Source organism: Cyprinodon variegatus, unplaced genomic scaffold (assembly GCF_000732505.1).
Source record: "Cyprinodon variegatus isolate N-32 unplaced genomic scaffold, C_variegatus-1.0 Scaffold1360, whole genome shotgun sequence".
Classification (NCBI taxonomy): Eukaryota; Metazoa; Chordata; class Actinopteri; order Cyprinodontiformes; family Cyprinodontidae; genus Cyprinodon; species Cyprinodon variegatus.
The window spans coordinates 63677-82255 of NW_015151813.1; the positions used below are offsets into that span (position 1 = coordinate 63677).

Consider the following 18579-nt stretch of genomic DNA (forward strand, 5'->3'; position numbering starts at 1 on the left):
ATGCCAACTGTCGCTCATGTAAATGCTCAACATTATGCCAAGTTTCTTTGGATAGATATTTTTTCCCTTAATGGCAGTTTTGAAAACTTTTTATAAACTATCTTATTAGGTACTCTTTAATGTTATATTTTATTTTAAAATATGAATGTATGTTTTTCTATTAGCTGCAGTGTCACAGACGGAGCCAATCCAGCCAGTTAGGGAGTTGAAAGTTGTGGACATTGGACTTAATTCCTTCACCCTGTCTTGGAAGAAAACACCAGGAGTTTCAGGATACAAAGTTTCCTGGATTCCCTTTCTTGGTAAGGGACTGCTTAAAAAAAATTAACATGATATACTCTACAAATTAGTATAGTCACCCAATTGCACAACATGAAATCAACATTCTTTTTGTGTTTGAGTTCTTTTTCTGGTCTCTCGTGTCTCATCATGTTAGTGTTTCAACCTGGTAACTCCTCATAGCAGTGTTGTTTAAAACTTTTATCTCCCATACATGCTGAATTCTAATTATTTTCTATACTAGGGGGTAAAGAAGAGTCCCAAGTGGTACCTGCTGCTTCCACTACCTTCACCATGGGCAACCTTCAGGAGAGCTCGGCATATAAGATCCAGGTTTCCCCTGTAGTTGGTAGCAGAGAAGGTAGTCCGGTTCTGGTAACTGCACGAACTTGTGAGTCTTTTATTCCATTTACATTTAGCAGACATTTATTACTATTCTGCATGCAATTGTGCAGATTTTAAAGCTAGAGGAAATTGTGTCAGGAGGGAAAGGGAGAATAAAATAAATAAGACAATCACTAATATTTGGAAATCAATTAGCTTTACATATTTTATCTTAATTAGTTTTGTATACATCTCCTTTAGTGGATCTTCCAAAAGTGGAGGGATTTTCTGCTCTAAACACGACTGAGAGCAGCACAGTTCTGAACTGGACCCGTGTAGCAGGAGTCTCTGGCTATCTTCTCTCTTGGAGGCATATTTCAGGTCAGTGTTGTTACAGAAAAACTGTACTTTTGGATTATTTTAGCATGTCTGGTAAATGTCAGTCAACCCAAGTTAGTCAAGACTCCGAAAGGCCAAGTTAGTCAAGTCAAGTTATTTCAATATGAGAGATGATTATTCCTCACCAGTTCTTTTATTGAATGTACTCTGTGTGTTTTAATATAAGAAACATAAGAAAAACATACAAAAAAAAATTGGAGATAAAAAAAAAAAATTGGATTGGCAGAGCAGCATATAACAACATACTGCTCAGTTCTTGTGGAATAAAATCGCACATTTCTTTTTTACAGTGTTGGAGACAAAAACCGAAACTCTGGGTCCTGCCTTTTCATCCTATAAGATCAGTGACCTGCAGTATGGCAGAACATACATTTTCTCCATCAGGCCTTTGTATGGAGAAGTGGAGGGACCTATAAGCACCGTGTATCAGAGAATACGTAAGAATCTGCACTAACACTTGCATCAAGTATCTATGAACTTCTGTGTTTGATTAGACAATCGATTGTATGTTAATATTCAGTATTTGTAGACAGATTTTTCCAATGGATCAAAGGATAAAATCAGTGCTTCGTAGTAACTAGTTACATTTACTCGGTTAGTAATTTTCAGAAGTAGTTTAACAGCATTTTACTTTTAATTGAGTAAAAATATTTTAGAGTATCACTACGTTTAGTCGAGTAACATTTCTAGCTACTCCGTCCAAGTAGCTTCACTTAGTGGAGAAAAAGCTTGTTTTAAACAAATATGCATCACTGAGAGGCACTTTTTTGGGTACCCAAAGCCTATTGGTTAAACGTTAATTTCTACCTGCTGAGTCTACCTTACTATTCGGATTTTAGATGATAATACAGTAAAAACTGTTCTGTTATTTAACCTATATAAATACTTTAAGTATTGATTAAGTTTTATTACTCAAAACAATTTAAATATGTTGTTATGATCATGGGTACTCCCTATACCAACTACTTTTTTACTCTTTCTTGAGTTTTTAAGGGCTACTTTTTACTTTTACTTGATTTAAAATATGATGAAGTTGTGCTTCTTTTACTTTTTGAGTACTCTACCCACCTCTGGATAAAATAGATACAAAAAATAATAAATGTTGCTGTTGCTTAACACAGTGATATTATATATTTAAACAAACAAAAAAAGTACTATGATTATTGATATTCTGAATATGATTATTTTAATAAAAAAAAAAAATCTAATCAAACTGACTCTGGTGGGTATTTGTCATTTGTTCCCTGATTTGTTCCCTGGTCTGGGTTGAAAGTTTTGTGCCCTGATAATGGATCTCACAATTAATATAAAGAGATGCTAAAATTGTAGAAAACACTGTCTGAGTGTCTGCAATCCAACTGTAATGTAAACTTGAGTATTTATGGCACAGTTAAAAATAGTACCATAATTTAATGTCAATATTTTCAGCCCCAATGAGACGTTTACTTACTCTTAAAATGAGCTCTTAGTCTTTGTCCACTGTGTAAGAAAATTGTGTAAAAAAAGAATAATTCAGAACTTTAATATTTGGATGAATGCTATACACTTGTTTAAAATAAGAGCAAAGGTGAAAGGATGTGAGCCTGTGGGCAGCCAGTGCTTATGATGAGCTCTCCAGACTGAAAGTCTTTATGCTGACCCTCTGAGGGCAGATGGAGAAAAAATCTCTGATCCAGAACATCAAGACTTCATCAATATTTTAATCCGCCAGCCTTTTCAGAAGATTTGCATTTTCATAGAATTAAAAGCTAAAACCAGTAATAGCAATAAGCATATGCTTCAACAAGCGAAATATTTTTTGAGACCATGTCAAGCAATATAAATTCAGTATCATCAGTACCTTTTTCCCTCTTGTTAAAGATAAGCTCTGTGTGTGCACCTGGAAGCTCTATCTCTCCGGTTCTTTTTCCTGAAAAGAGATCACTCGGGACTCTTTTAATAACATTTCATTAGTTATATATTCATTACTTATATATATATTAAATAACATGACAACAGATTATGATATAAATTGTAATCCTACTCAGATCAGAGAAGTTGCTTAGAGTTTACAGAAGGTAGCTGCTCACCTCTGGGCTCCCCTCTCAGGAAGTGGCCCTGATTAACAGTTAAAGAAGCATTTTATACATCTCCTGTCTGCCACATCATCATATTTTACATCATACACATTTGCAGATGAGTAGACATCCACGGCTTCAGCCTTGTTAAAATATTACTCTTTGTTGTTAGCTGAAGGACACCACTCTCATTCCATTCCCAAATATTTGCCGCATACGGAATGAGGATTATAACTGTATATAGCCGGACCGAGGAACTGTCCTAATTAGATAAACTAGTGGGGAAAAAATCAGTTCTGACACGCAACAGGCAGCTAATATTAAGGTGCAATAAACTCACACATCATCAATGATAATTATCCTAACATTCAAACTGTAAAGGGTACAGTTCCATGGCCACAGTGGTGGTCAAGAGATCAACCAGGACTCTCTCCATGCAATAGTTTCACACAGAATGGAGATTAGAGCAATGGGCCTGAAATCTTCAGGTTTGCTTGCCCCTGTTTTTATTGGTATTGACCTTATTGTGGAGAATTTGGAAACACATTGGGATGCCTGTGTTGAGTAGGGAATCAAACAATTTTGTAAAAACTCCATGTAGTGAAGGGGCCGAGTCTTTGAGTGGGCGGGCCTTGAGGCCATCTGGGCCAGTGGCCTTGTTTGACTCAAGTTTAGAAAGACATCCTCTGTGATATCTGTGGGTGCTCCTGTCAGGACATTTTTGCCAATTTCCTCACATTGCTGTGTATCTTCCTCTATAGTGAATCTGCAGAAATATTGCTCCAAATCCTATACAAAGCATTGATCAATGCATGGTAGAGGATCAAATTTGTTGTTGCTTTTGCCCATTAGTGTATTCAGACCCGTCCCAAGTTTGTTTTAAGTTGCAGCTAAAATATTTGCTTTCCACTTTGTTTTTATCCTCAATATTTGCCATTAGTATGTCCCCTCTCAAATGTCTCATTTTTTCCTGCATTAATCGCACATCACCAAAGCAGAAGGCAACTGTCCTCTCATTAAGAATTAATTGCTTAGCGACCCAAGGTTTGATATTTGGGAATATTTTTACAGTTTTAATTTCTAACACTGTTCTGAAAGAAGCTAATGTAGGATGTGATGGTTTCAGTTGTTCCATCTCCACCCTCCACCCAAAGAAAATGTCCCAGTTTATTGGATTAAAACAATCTTGAATTTGCTCTTTAGTTTTATCAGACCATATATGGATTTGCTCCCAAACTGAGTTTAGTCTTATTTTCTGAAAAAGTAACAAAAGAATATGTATGTCAACACACTCTAAAATACATTAAGAACAATAAGATGCACTTCATATAGTGTAGATAGAGAGAAGATGTAAAAGATATTAGACAGCATGTTGCACACAGTGGTGTCAGTCTCCATAACCTTAATAGCCCTCTAGAAATTTGCTTGTGTCATTACGTCTCTTCTCAGGCTTTCAGGCTTTTAACAGATAAAGAGTGAAAAAGAAGTGCAAATAATCCATTTTAGAGTCTGACTCTTTTCACTGCCATCCTGGGACTAATTTACTTTTCAGTACTGCACCATCCCCCCCAAAGAGCTGCAAACAGACCTAGGTCTCCTGTTCAGTTTTCACAAGCTTTTGTCTCCATTTAACGTTAGTTGTTTTATCACCACTTTATAAAGTCACAGCAGTAAAATGACCAACACATGAGCAAACATAATAATAAGATAATAAACATAATGAAGAGGATGTAAATAAGGTACATTCAAACATTGTGATGGCGTAACAAATAATTTGATTTAGAAATTTAATTATAACGACACGCTTCCTAATCCAGTCTAGCTTTCATAATAGGATTATTTTCTCTCCATTCATTGCTTGGAGTGTATTTGGTTTTGTTTTTTTCCTCGTATCAACCAATCACAGCTCTTAGAAAACGTCTCTCCTCCAAGCAACAGGGATCATACTTCCTTACTCTGAGATTCTTTATGTTGTAAGTTGACTTGAAAGCAGTTGTACATGGAAGAAACAACAACAACAAAAATCTTACAGCAAAAAACGCAAAGAGAGACAAACATTCCTTACACCTCTGTCAGACACTGACACAAAGTCATAACAGCCAAAGGGGATAACACTAGCTCTTAGGCGGTAGGATGTTTGCATTTAGAAAGCAAAGCCATTTGTATTGTTGGTAGTTAAACAAGTTTAGCAAGGTAGTTTTTAAGTGATATTAAATTGCTTTCTCCCAAGAGACAACTCAAATAATTGATATTGATATGTTAACTTTTTGTAAAGAACTGCATATTTAATTTTGAATGTGAAGTCTTAATTTAAATTTTGATCTAATTAAATCTTACCCAATATCATTTTCAGTTTCATTCATCTTTTTCGTCTTAATGGTATCTTAGACTATGTAATTAAGCAAGTTTTTAAGCTGAGTACTTTTTAACTAAAATTGTGCATCTTTATATTTTTTAGTGGGGCGGGATGATGTTGTGAAACCAGACCAGTCTGTTCCAGCCACTGTGGCTCCTAACTCCCCTCCCATCACTGCTGACCCCCCAACTGCCTCCACCATTACTCAACCAGCCACCAGAGTCCCTGACCCCCCCACAGCTCCACCGCCAACTAAATCCATAACTAAAAAGCCACTGATTGAACCCAGCATCACTGAAGCCAAGAAGGTCACAGTCACAACCATGAAACTGAGCACAGCTGCCACAAAACTAACAGCTCCACCACAGCCAGGTATATTTACAGATGCTTCTTTTAGATGGTTTAATGTTTACATTTCTATGTGTTAGGCATGTCTTTTCTGTTTCATCAGTGTGTGGGAAGACCAAAGCAGACATAGTGTTTTTGGTGGATGAGTCCTCAAGCATTGGAGTTAATAACTTTGCCAAGATGAAAGACTTCATGTTTCGAGTGGCTACTTACTTCCCTGTTATCGGCTCGCATGGCACACAGGTCTGTTTCTCAGAGAAAACATTCTGTCTTTCGCTGACTTTGATGAGATGCTGAAAATGTAGTCTGAGAAGTTTCATCGCTCTAACTGTAAAGATTTTTTTGGGGGATATTTAAAAAATTTTTGGCATTTTTTTTCATCATGCTGGTAATATTTTGCAAGACTTTTCTCTCGATCTTTGATAAATAACTGTAGCATGATGTTGTGTTCTTTTAACAACTAGACATCTTTCAAAAAACTGACATAATAAAAGTATGCAATTTCTTTTTAATCACAGAAAAGAACAACTTTTATACCAAATATAAATCCCATGATCATCCATATTATATTATATTATTCTTATTACATAAGGTAACAAAGCAAATATATTTATGATGTGCTCTTTTCCCCTGTTGTTTTCCCTTCAGATAGCTGTGGTTCACTACAGCGATGAGCCCCGCGTTGAATTCAATTTAAGTGACTTCAAAGACAGAAACTCTTTGCTCAGGGCTATCAGAGGGCTGCGTTACACAGGTGGCAACACCAAAACAGGTTAGCTGAACACACTCAAAGGCGAACTGTGTTTTTTTTCCTCTACTGGGAGGTATTTCTTTTAAAAGTGCTTCATTTAAGCTTAAATGTAACGGCTTAAAACATTTTCTAATGTAGAGAATCAGCATCACCTTATACTGTTATGATGTGGATGTATCTTAAATTTGCTTACACAGTTAGATGGTTTAAATGCATTTTATTTGATTTAAAGATAAACTTGGTAAACATCGGAGGTTATTTCAAAAAGATGTTTTTGTCTTCAGGGAAAGGCATCAGCTATGTCCTACAGGAATTGTTCAAGGAGTCTTTGGGAATGAGGCACGACGTGGCCCATGTTCTGGTTCTGATCACAGATGGCAGGGCCCAGGATGATGTGATGCCACCTTCCAGGATTGCCCGGGCTTTAGGTGAGTTCAGTAACTAATGTAATCCCAGCAAGAATAAAATGATACAGAATCATTTCAAAGATGTTGTGGTAAAATATCCTGCAAGCACGAAAACCCACTGCAAATACATAAATGATGCTTGCATACAAACACAGAAAACACATGCAAAGGAAAAATTGTGCAAGAAGCGAAAACAATAACTCCCCTTGTGCTCCAGACCACATGGGGGAACAGGTACAGGTTTTATGTTTGTGGCATGTTTTAAATTTGCATCTCGCTATTTTCAATTTTCTTGAAAAAAAATGTATGCTTGCTAGTCTCATTTAAATTTTTGCAAGACTTTTTCAATTTGCTGTGAATTCCTGCATTTGCACAGTGTGTGCACCCATCGGCCATCGTATGAGACTAACTAAACTACTTAGACAAAAAAATCTCTTAACCCTTTGTAAAAAGAAGGTACTTCTTTTGTAATAAACATTTGCTGAAAATGTTGTCTTTAGCTAAATAATTCAATTTCTATCCTTAGCTTTCAGAAAGACAAGACAAAGAGTGACACATTTCACCTTTAATGACATTCTCATTAAAAAGTTTAGGAATCAATTAGATTTATATATTTTTTTATGAATCATTTATAATCCAAATTAGTGCCTTAATGTAAAGTTGACGAATTTCAGAAATATATGTACATATGCATTCAGGGCAATAAACTTAATATTTAAGGGGCCTGATTATTTTTAGGAATGTTTTTACCAGTTTTGTACGTCAAGATTTTGCCAAGTAGCTCAGATTCTGACACATTATATTAAAGACATCAGTGACATCCAATTCTTTACACAAAGCAACTTTAGGTCTGGTTTTTCTTTGATCTGATTTAGAGCTGACTGAGGTCCTTGTCCTGTTGGAACTTGAACCACCTCCTCAAACGTAAACTTTCCAAAGGTTTCTTTAAGGATAACCCTGTAGTTAGTCCAATCCACCTTCCCACCAACTGTGATAAGCTTTGCGCTGCTACAGAAAAACATCCCCACAACACAATGTTTCCACCTCAGTGTTTCCCAGCAGGGATGTTCAAGGTGATATGCAGTATTTATGTTTTGGCAGAAATGTTGCTTCATTTAAAATAGTGTATGTTGTAGCACAATTCTGCTGTTATTTCCTTCTCCCAATTCATCCACAATTCCAGATTTTCAGCATTTATTAACTCTATTTAATGCATATTAAGGGTGACTAATTATGCAAGATCTTACATTTCTGGATGAATGAACAATGCTGTGTGAGCTACTAAATGGTTTTTATATTGCTTGTTTTTACAAAATTGCTTCTCAAAACCTTATTCCTAAAATGTCTTTAAATTTCCTTGGTCTTCAGGACTTTTCATTATTTCTTAACAAACCTCCAAAGCCTTCACAAAACAGCTCGGCTATGTCTTTCCAATTGAAATGAGATGAATTTAAGAATTCATCAACTGAGTAAATCCATAACCTACTTTAAGGTTCTCTTATGCCTTAATTTTTTTATTGCAATGTCTATGATCTAATTATGTGGTATTTTGTTTTTATCTGTTACAAAGTACTAATGAATATATTGAGGATTTTTACTATGAGGTGACATTTAAAAAGTTTTGGTTGTTAAAAAACTTGCATTGAGAAGGTTTCACTTCAAACGAATAAAAAAAGAAAAAATTCCTTACCAACAAGTGTCATAGTTTTTTTAAATGCCAGTGTGAAGAAAACATATTACCTTATTTTTTTTTTTAAATTTACATTACATAAGGAGGGCAAAAACAAGACTTGTCTTGATATGTTTTTTTTAAACCTTTTATTTTAATTTAATGCATCAAGCAATCAAGTCATGTTTAACTTGCTTAGTTGTTGTAGGTACATTTTATGTTACCTGATGTTTTGATCCATTTCTCCATAGGGGTTAGCATTTTAGCAGTTGGAGTTTCGAATGCAGACATCGAGGAGCTCAACAAAATTGCAGCTCCCAGCAGTTATACAAATATCTTTTACTCGCCCACCTTTGATGACTTCCCCTCCATAGAGAGAGAATTTATCCAGAGCATCTGCAGCGAAGAGCTTCTTTCTGAATTCAAACTAGAGGATGAGGTAAGAAAAGGAAAAAATGCCTCAATAACTCTATTCTTACTGTTAGTGCATAGTGCGCTTTGTAGAATGAGTTTATATTCCCAGACAAAACAAGCAAAGCAGGCTTAAGCCTGCAATTGCAAGTAAAACAAAATACTTTTCCTCTTATGGTTTTGATTCAATGTAATTTTATGCAGAACTCTTTTAGTGCCCACAAGAATGTGCTTTTTCAATTAGTGTAAAGAATAGATTTATTCATCTAGAAGAAGAAACATTCAGTTCATCTTCAAATTCTTAAACAATAGCTCTGCAGGAGCAAGCGCGTCACTGTTTCTTGACTTCATTTTGACGTCAGCGCAGTGGATAGAGAAGATGAATGCAGAAGGGAAACCAATGTCAATAAAGATTGTCCCCAGTGGCATCAGGTTATCATTGTGCTCTTTCCTGTCTTTTCATGCCCAGTTTGCTCAGTTGGATACACCGACCGAAGACCCAGAGGAGCTGAATAAGCCTTTAGATCCCTGCTCCTCACAGTGTGTCAAGGTGTGTACACCTAAACAAATGCAATAATTAAACAATATAACATATCTGTTGAGTTTAAAGCTGATAATCATCTTAATATTATGCTTCAACAGGGCCAGAAAGGGGAAAAGGTGACCTATCTGACACTTGGTTTACATTTTGTAAAATGTTTATAGGTGTTTTTATCTAACTTACATCTATTTTAGGGAGATGGTTTTGGTCTTGGAGGTCTGGTATGATTGACATTTTTATTTGATAGATTTCAGTTAATTAATTTCTGCTCACTTATTTCATCATGTAACTTTTAAAACTGTACTTTTGTTTTTGCAGAGATTCAGGCAAAGTCCTGGACAGTTTGATCCTTTCATATCATCCAAAGGAGAAAGAGGAGAGAAAGTAAGAACAAACACACCTACACATCCATGCATTTGAAAATCTCTGCTACACTGAATGTCTGCAGGCAGCATATTGTAAATTCCATACTTCTGATCCTAATATACAAGCAATCTTTAAATTGCTGGAGCACATCAAATGATACAGTGCCCTCCTCAATTATTGATGCCCCCGTTTAAGATGTTGTCTTTTGCTTCTAAAAATTCTCCTGTTTTTTAAACAACATAGAACCAAAATATAAAAAGGAGAAAAATTCAACCTTTTATTTAAATATATTACTCTGGTGGCAACAATAAAATAGCACACTTTAGAAAAAAAAAAGGTGACAGCATGTGCCCCACAATTATTGACACCCCCAGCAATTCTGCCAAAAATTTTTATTGATTTCCTTTAACTGTGTTTTTTTCTGTAGTTGCTAAAGTTCGTCAAGGTATCTAGGAACTTTTAATTATTAATTCATGACTTCCTGTTTCCCTGGGGTATAAATATGACATGAGACACTTTCCTAATTCTCTAACCCATGGCAAAGACACAAGGGCACATTATTCAAGTAAGGCAGATGTGATTTGGCCCTCATAAGTCAGGCAATGGCTACAGGAAAATAGCCAATCCCCTCAACTTGCCCGTATCTACAGTCAGAGAAATCATTAAGAAGTTTAAAACCACTGGAATAGTAACAAACAAGGCTGGAAGAGTTCCAGATAAACTTGCCACAATGCACAGTAAGGAGGATGGTAGGAGAAGTGAAAACAAGTCCTAAGCTCACTGTCACAGAATTGCATCAAAGAGTTGAATCTTGGGGTCACAAAAATCCAAAACAACCATCAGACGCTCTCCACATACCGACACGCTGTTTGGGAGGCATGCAAGGAAAAAGCCTTTTCTCAGGGAACATTCACAAATGTAAATGTCTGGAATTTGCAAAGCAGCACTGGCACCTTAACTGGGATCGTTTGCTTTTTGTAACAAACAGTCAAAGTGGGTCTGGCATAAAACAGAGGGCGAGAATGCTGAAAAGCACCTCACTGTGAAGTATGGTGGAGGAACTGTGATGATGTGGGCCTTTTTCTCTTCCAAAGGCCCTGGAAACCTTATTAGGGTGCATGGCATTATGAACGCTTTTAAATACCAGGACATTCTATATAAAAAAACATGATGGTCTGTGCCAGAAAGCTGAAGATGGGTCATCATTGGGTCTTTCAGCAGTATAATGATCCAAAACATGTGGCAAATCTACACAAAAATGGTTGAGCAGTCACAAACTCAAGGTCCTCCCATGGCCAACTCAATCCCCAGACCTCAACCCAATCCAAATAACTGTGTGGTGAGCTAAAGTGAGGACCCAGGACACTGGATGATCTAGAAAGATTGTGTGAAGAAGAATAGTCAAAGATCCCTGGCTCTGTGTTCTTCAATCTTGTGAAAGGTTATAGGAGGAGAGTAAGCACTGTCTTGTTGGCAAAAGGGGGTTGCACAAAGAGTAACATCAGGGGTGCCAATAATTGTGGGACACAGGATTTAGCTTTTTTTCTAAATGTGTGATTTTAATTTTAACACCAAAGTAATGTACTAGAATAAAAGGTTGGATTTTGTTTTTTTTAAAAAAGGAGAATTTTTAGAACTCATCGACCACATCTTAAATAGGGGTGCGAATAATTGTGGAGGGCACAGTATGCGTACATTTAAAAAACAAACAAACTATTATTTGGGGTTGAGGACAATTTGCCTTTGTATATGTGGCACTTAATTATTCCCCTTCACAAACTGGGAGTAAGAATTCTTACATGTAACAAAACATTCATTAACATTGAAAATTAACCAACTTCTAAGCTGCTCTGAGTATTTGATGTTGAGCATATTAGGTGTTAATTCACCTAAAATATTACAATTATTACAGTTCTTAGTATGTTAAGGGAATGTGGCCTTGGTTTAAAAATGTAAGTTCTTTATTTATAGGGCTCTCCTGGAACAGATGGTATCCCTGGGTTACCAGGGCGACCGGGAAGGACTGGACCACCTGGTTCTGCTGGTCAGCGGGTAACTAAGTTCAGAAATATTTTGGAAAAAAGTATATATAGCATGTATAATGTTTATAGGAGTAACTACAATGAAAATAAAGTTATTATATTTTTTTTGGCTTCTTTTTCAGGGCCTTCCAGGTGTCCCAGGGGATATGGTGAGATTGATCAAACTTTTGAAACATATCTATACTAATATTTTGAACTCAAATTAGTTTAATTATTTTACTGAAATCGTCTTTCATCTGGATGCCACAAAAAATTTAACAACTGTATGTCTTTTGTCACTAATACCATGTGTTGTTAACAAAAATGCTGTCAAGGAATTTTTTTTGGTTAAGCAATATATAACATAATGGCACACAATAGACAAATCTAAAAGAGATATGCATTTAGAACTGGTGTATGATCAATGATCAAATTCCTTTTTTTAATGACAAATTATCAGTAGGGTTCCGTATTCAACCTAAATTCTCGATGCTTTTTAGATTTTCTTTTTTTGTATTTACAAGTCAAACATGGAGGTTACTAGTTTTTGTCAAACAGCAGAATGTTTCTGACAGCCTTAACAAACAGCAAGATATAGTTACTTGTTTTTGATGGAAGTAAACCCAGATTGATGATGTATAGAACCAAACAAGAGAGCTACATATGTTGATGTAACTGCAAAATGCAATGTGTGCTGGAAAGCAAATCCTCTACATTCCCTTAGACACAGTCTCAATGTCAAACATGGTGGTCGGAGCTTTCTTTGGTGATATCCACCTTTAGCAGAAACATGAAAGACTTTCAATTTGATTTTAAGATGAGGCTATAGTTAAGGCAAGGCAAGTTTATTTTTATAGCACAATTCAGTACTAAGACAGCTCAAAGTGCTTTGCATGACTTAAACATAAAAAAGCATGATAAAAGCAGGTAGTAAAGCAAATAAAACTGTTTTACTAAAACTTTGTTAGACTAATGATACCTCAGTTAGTTTAACTTCAACAAAGGCAGTTCTACACAAATGGTTTTTGAACTGTTTTATACAGTCTTCTGGACTTTTGTTCCAGATAAGTGGAGCACAGGAACTAAATCCTGCTTCTCCATATTCGGTTCTAGTTCGTGGTGAACAGAGTAGGCTTGAACTAGAAGACCTAGTGGGTGGTCTGGGAGGTTGATACACTGACAACAAATCTGTTACATATTGAGATGCTGGAGAATCCAGTGATTTATGGACTAACAGAAGAATTTTAAATTCTATTCTCCGAGCTACTGAGAGTCAGTGTAAATGCTTTAGAACCAGGTTGATATGCTCTACTTTCTTAGTTCTAGTGAGGACGCTTTTGTTAATTTGGAGAAAATGATGGCCTGTGAGATATTGATCTGTTTTATGATTCTAGCTAATGATCTGATGGGGTAATTGTCAGGTGGTGACATTATAAAGTAAAGCTGCTTGTCGTCTGCATAGTAAGGGTTAGTGATCTTCTATAATTTGAGCTAAGGGGAACCTGTAGATATTGAATAGGAGGGGGCCCAGAATAGAATCTTAATGAACCCTGTAGTGTAATCCTGAGAAATAATCTCTTCAAGATTATAAAACATTTGAGGATGGGATGGATTTTCACTCTCAAGGACAACAACCATAAACATATGTCTAAAATGATAGTTTTAATAGTTTTTATTGAGATGGATTCATCTGTTGGAAAGAAAGAATAACCAGTCCAACCGAAATCCAAATGAGGATCTGTAGGGATACCTGAAAGTTGAAGTGCAGAAATACTTCAGAAAACAGTAGTATCTCTGTGGTTGTAGTTAATGGTGCTTTCACATAGTATTCATTGACGGGACAATATATCTACACACTCTTCAGACTTTAATTTACAAAGGTGTTGAAAAAATTTATTGCTTTTATGGTCAATCTGGATCAGATAATGTAGGTTTAAAGAAATTCTTAAGGTTGCAAAAGCCTAAATGTATTTGCTTTAGATCTCCAGTATATTAATACTTTTTTAACATGTCAAATTACAGTTTAGCTGAGCATTATAATCGCATCACAGTGTTTTACCTGTGTTCATGGCAGGGTCCTCCTGGCCTCCCTGGCTCAAAGGGACAGAGGGGAGAGAGAGTAAGTCCCGTCTTGAAAACATTTTCATGATTTGGTTTGCTACATTTGACTTCTTGGATTAAGGCCATAAGAGCAGTTGCAGCTAAATGATACATATTAAAGTTATTTAATGTAGAAAATTCTTCTTTACTTTTGTTCCATTAAAGGGAGAGCCTGGTTATGTTATAGCTGGAACAGATTCAAATTATGTACCTGGAAGAAAAGGAGAACCCGGATCTTCGGTGAGTTGCAAAGAAAGTTGATTTTGTTTTTTAAATGGGGGGGATGGTGAGCAGTTCAAACCAATATAATTGAATTCTTTTTAGGGCCCGCAGGGACCACCTGGGGTACCAGGAGCAAATGGATCCCCTGGCCTCCCCGGCCAACCAGGCCCACCAGGATCACCAGGAATATCTGTGAAAGTACATATTTATTATTTCTATTTTGCATAATAAACAGCCTTTTTAGGAAAACTACAGATGTTTTGATGCTAAGCTGCTTTTAATTGTGTGCTTTGAAGGGAGATCCTGGAGTGCCGGGAGCCAAAGTAAGCATGAAGCCTGTCTTGTGTTTCCTTGTTTCAAATAGCTTGCTGGTGCTTTTACTTTAATTTCACTTTGCTGGTTTTGTTAGATGATATGCTGGCCTTCTTTTTATATGAGATCACATTGTCATTAATTTTTGAAAGGGTTTGCGGGGGAAGCAAGGCATTAAAGGAGACAAAGGAGAGCCGGGAATAGATGTAAGCTCATAATTGTTAAGGTTTTTTAGTGGAAAAAGATATTGTCCAGAATATTTACATTTTAGATAAAGAAAATTTCCATACTCTGGTTTTTAAGAGTGTTTTCTTTTTGATATCACCTTTGCAAACTACCTCAGGGTATTGCAGGTCTTCCTGGTCCCATTGGTATAGATGGCGTACCAGGATTACAAGGTCAGAAAGGAGAAAAGGTAAAAGTAGCAATTACAGCTTTTATACTTGTCAATGTCTAAATCTAAGACTTACAGATTAAATATATTATGGAAATATCTTCTTCAGGGTGAAGATGGACTTGGTATACAAGGAGTTCAAGGTCCTCCAGGAGAGAAAGGAGAGAAGGTCAGTAGAACTTTGAGCTTTGTGGTAGATTCGGCAATAGAGAACAGTGGAATATTGGTTTTAAAAGCTTTTGAGATTATTAGATTAGTCAGAAAACCTGTTTTGATAAATTTGATCAAATAACAGAAGTAATATTAAAGGTTCTAAAGGATTTTTGTTTATTTTACAGGGAAATATGGGCCTTACAGGAACAGATGGAACAAAGGTACAAAACATGGTTGTACAGAATGCTAAAATATTATACATTTTATAGCCATTTCAATGCAAAATAATGTTTGAATATAATTTGATCTTTAAGGGTGACCGTGGAGACCAAGGCATCCCAGGACTAGGTGGACCCCGGGTTTGTAGTTACTTTCTATCTTCAGCTGATTTCATGCAACAATGTTTACTTGTTTTACCCTGCAGGGTATAAGAATTAAATGTACCTGAAATATTCTCTCTGAGTGACTCATTTTCACTCACAGGGAAAAAAGGGATTGAAAGGAGAGAAAGGGGACAAGGTGAGTTCATCTCTATTTGTAGTGCATTCTCCATTAATTAGAATTAAAACTCTCTCTTTAAGTAATGGTAAAATAAATATTTTTTCACAGTGATGCATATGGATAATCATGTTGGGTGTAGGTAAATGTAAACTCATTGAATCCTTGTCTATTCTTTTAGGGAGAGCAGGGAGAAAAGGGATCTGATGGACCTCAAGGACCTCATGTTAGTGAATTTAATTTTGTTATTTTTTCCAAATAGACACCACATAACAATACTTACCGCCTTCATTGGGACATTGTAAAAAGAATCAACCTTTTAGTTAGAAAAGGGGACCTGTTTCTGGATAGTAGATAGACTTTGTCCTCAGGCAACAACTTTGAAACCTAATGGTTTGTGAAACATGTTGTAGCACCAAATTCAACACATTTATATGTTTATTCAACTTTTGAAGGGACTAACTGGGCCGATGGGGTTAAAAGGAGATGAAGGTCCAAGAGGAGCCCCTGGAGATCCTGCCAAGGGTGTAAGAACACATCAACATTAACTTAAACAGCACAAATAAAACACATCAGGCTAACTTTTTCTTTTTCTTTTTACACAACTGGCAGATAATTGGGCCAACTGGAAAAAAGGGTGCCAGGGTGAGCCGGTTTTTGCTTTTGTCTTTCTCAGCTATCTTTGTTAACTAGAGCACAGAGATTGTGCTACAGTACACTCTACTTGCAGTTCTACCAGACAAGTGTGGAGAATGTTGGAAAACCCAAAGGGTTTTAAAAGAAACACTGGAAATAACCAACTTAAGTAAAGCAATAGTAGCTCAAGAATTAGCTGGCCTAAATTCAACATTTTGGTACTAATGTAGAGATAATAAAAATATGTTTGCAGTGGAACCACTACCACAGCTTTTACCATGTCTAATCTATTTGTACTTAAATAAAAAATCACCTCAAGTATTTGATTAAAACCATAAATTGTGTATATCAACACATCTACCATAAATGCATCAGATTTGGACCAAATCATTTGAAGCATATATGATCAACATTGGTTTTAGTAGTTAATTGTGCCAGGCAAAGCTGTTATTTAGGCATAATTTGGTCAAATGTGTTATTCAGTTCATAAATGATATCTATTAAAATAAAAGCATAGATTTCCAAAGTAAGAATCTGTCACCACATTTACGTCGTATATCATCAGCTATGTTTGGAGCAGTTTATGAAGCAGACTGTGTGTAAAGCACAGAAGATATAAAAGTGACTACTGCTTTTATAACCTTTGTTAAATAAGAAATTGTGATGCCCGACAACCTCCAAAAAAGACCTCTTAATACTTGTTTTTACTAGTGCATTCTCATGTGCACATGTGCTTGTGAAAGTTCATCAGCCTCAGCATTGTTCCAATTCATGATCAACACAAGACCAAAAACAAAGTCCCCGAATGTTGCTCTCACCCCTCCCTCTTTACGGAGCATCCATCAGAGCAGACTTGTGTGTTCTCTAGATTAACAGCTGTCCCAGCAGCAGTAGCTTCAAGGGGAGCTCAGGGTGTTAAGTTAAAAGTTCAATAGTCTGTTGCCGTTGTTCTGTAGAAGTACGTGTTGAGATCATTTGAGGTGATCCATTTACTGATTTAATGCGAGATTTTGAAAAAGTTTCAATGTTGAGAGGACCATGGCAACCAGTGGAGCTCTTTGTCTCGTTGATCATTGTCTTGTTGGAAGTTAAATCTCCATCCCTGTTTCAGGTCTTTTGCAGACTCCAACAGGTTCTCTTCAAGAATGCTCCTGTATTTGGCTCCATCCATCTTCACAACAATTTAAACCATCTTACCTGTCCCTGTTGAAGAAAAACAGAACCAAACCATTATACTGCTACTTGCTTTTATGCCAAACTTAACGTTTTGCATTGTTGTCAAAAAGTTCAATTTTGGTTTCATATGACCAGAGCACCTTCTGTTTGCTTTGTCTCCCAGGCGGCTTTTGGCAAACTTTAAACAAGACTTTTTATGGATACCTTTCAGAAATGTCTGTCTTCCATAAAGGCCAGATTTGTGCAGTATACGACTGATTGTTGTCCTGTGGACAGATTCTCTCATCTCAGCAGTTCATCCACAGTGATCATGGACCTCTTGGCTGCATCTCTGATCAGCCTTCTCCTTGTTTTAGCTGAAGGTTTAGAGGGGCGGCCTGGTCTTAGTAGATTTGCAGTGGTCTGACACTTCTCCAATTTTAATTTTACTGCTTGCACAGTGCTCCTTGGGATGGTTAAAGCTTGGGAAATATTTGTGTGGTCAAACCCAGCTTTAAACTTCTCAACAACAGTATCCTGGACCCTCCTGGTGTGATTCTTGTTCTCCACGATGTTCTCTGTGCTTTAAACGGACCTCTGACACTTTCACAGAGCAGGTGCATTTATACAGAGAGTTGATTTCACACAGTTGGATTATGTGTATCATCAGTCATTCAGGTCAACATTGGATCATTCAGAGATCCTCAATGAACTTCTGGAGAGAGATTGTTCCACTTTCAGTGGAGAGTTTGTTTTATTTTTGTCTTGTCTGTTGTATGTTACTACTGTATCACAAAGCATTCTAAAAGTCATGAAATGCTTTTAAAAAGGATAATAAGGATCCAATCAGTAACCAGTAGTGCTGACATTAATCAGTTGCAGAGTATTATTTGGTTTAGAGACAAAAATATTTAATGTCCATTCCAATAAACGAAGGGTATTGGGGAAACTCACCCCGTCCATCATGCATAACAGGAAATATTGCATTCTCATGACAACCAGGAAGACTTTTTTTAATCTGCTGGGAACATTTATGCTTTATCATACATGCCATCAATTTCAGATGCATCTGGGCTTTTGCTTGGTGTTTCTGAAGATGTTTCAACACCTACCCGCTCTCTCAATCATGTCTGCTTGCACCAGAGTGGTTTGAAGGCTGGTATTTTTAAGCTGCATGTTG

At 36.5% G+C, this 18579-nt stretch overlaps 1 protein-coding gene across 7 annotated transcripts in view; it reads left to right on the forward strand.

Moving 5' to 3' along the window:
• LOC107103009 (collagen alpha-1(VII) chain-like) overlaps nucleotides 1–18579 on the forward strand; it is a 91652-nt gene that overhangs the window by 28023 nt on the left and 45050 nt on the right. For all 7 annotated transcript variants that reach the window (XM_015402504.1, XM_015402507.1, XM_015402505.1 and 4 more), the window contains exons 17-44: nucleotides 165–302; nucleotides 524–670; nucleotides 865–984; nucleotides 1293–1439; nucleotides 5518–5787; nucleotides 5867–6006; nucleotides 6412–6535; nucleotides 6799–6942; nucleotides 8842–9029; nucleotides 9471–9551; nucleotides 9644–9661; nucleotides 9737–9763; nucleotides 9861–9926; nucleotides 11880–11960; nucleotides 12073–12099; nucleotides 14004–14048; nucleotides 14195–14269; nucleotides 14354–14449; nucleotides 14548–14574; nucleotides 14716–14769; nucleotides 14907–14978; nucleotides 15067–15126; nucleotides 15296–15331; nucleotides 15425–15469; nucleotides 15594–15629; nucleotides 15790–15834; nucleotides 16064–16135; nucleotides 16221–16253. In XM_015402504.1, coding sequence (XP_015257990.1) covers nucleotides 165–302; nucleotides 524–670; nucleotides 865–984; nucleotides 1293–1439; nucleotides 5518–5787; nucleotides 5867–6006; nucleotides 6412–6535; nucleotides 6799–6942; nucleotides 8842–9029; nucleotides 9471–9551; nucleotides 9644–9661; nucleotides 9737–9763; nucleotides 9861–9926; nucleotides 11880–11960; nucleotides 12073–12099; nucleotides 14004–14048; nucleotides 14195–14269; nucleotides 14354–14449; nucleotides 14548–14574; nucleotides 14716–14769; nucleotides 14907–14978; nucleotides 15067–15126; nucleotides 15296–15331; nucleotides 15425–15469; nucleotides 15594–15629; nucleotides 15790–15834; nucleotides 16064–16135; nucleotides 16221–16253 — 2414 coding nt within the window. The remainder of the gene's footprint in view (nucleotides 1–164; nucleotides 303–523; nucleotides 671–864; nucleotides 985–1292; nucleotides 1440–5517; nucleotides 5788–5866; nucleotides 6007–6411; nucleotides 6536–6798; nucleotides 6943–8841; nucleotides 9030–9470; nucleotides 9552–9643; nucleotides 9662–9736; nucleotides 9764–9860; nucleotides 9927–11879; nucleotides 11961–12072; nucleotides 12100–14003; nucleotides 14049–14194; nucleotides 14270–14353; nucleotides 14450–14547; nucleotides 14575–14715; nucleotides 14770–14906; nucleotides 14979–15066; nucleotides 15127–15295; nucleotides 15332–15424; nucleotides 15470–15593; nucleotides 15630–15789; nucleotides 15835–16063; nucleotides 16136–16220; nucleotides 16254–18579) is intronic.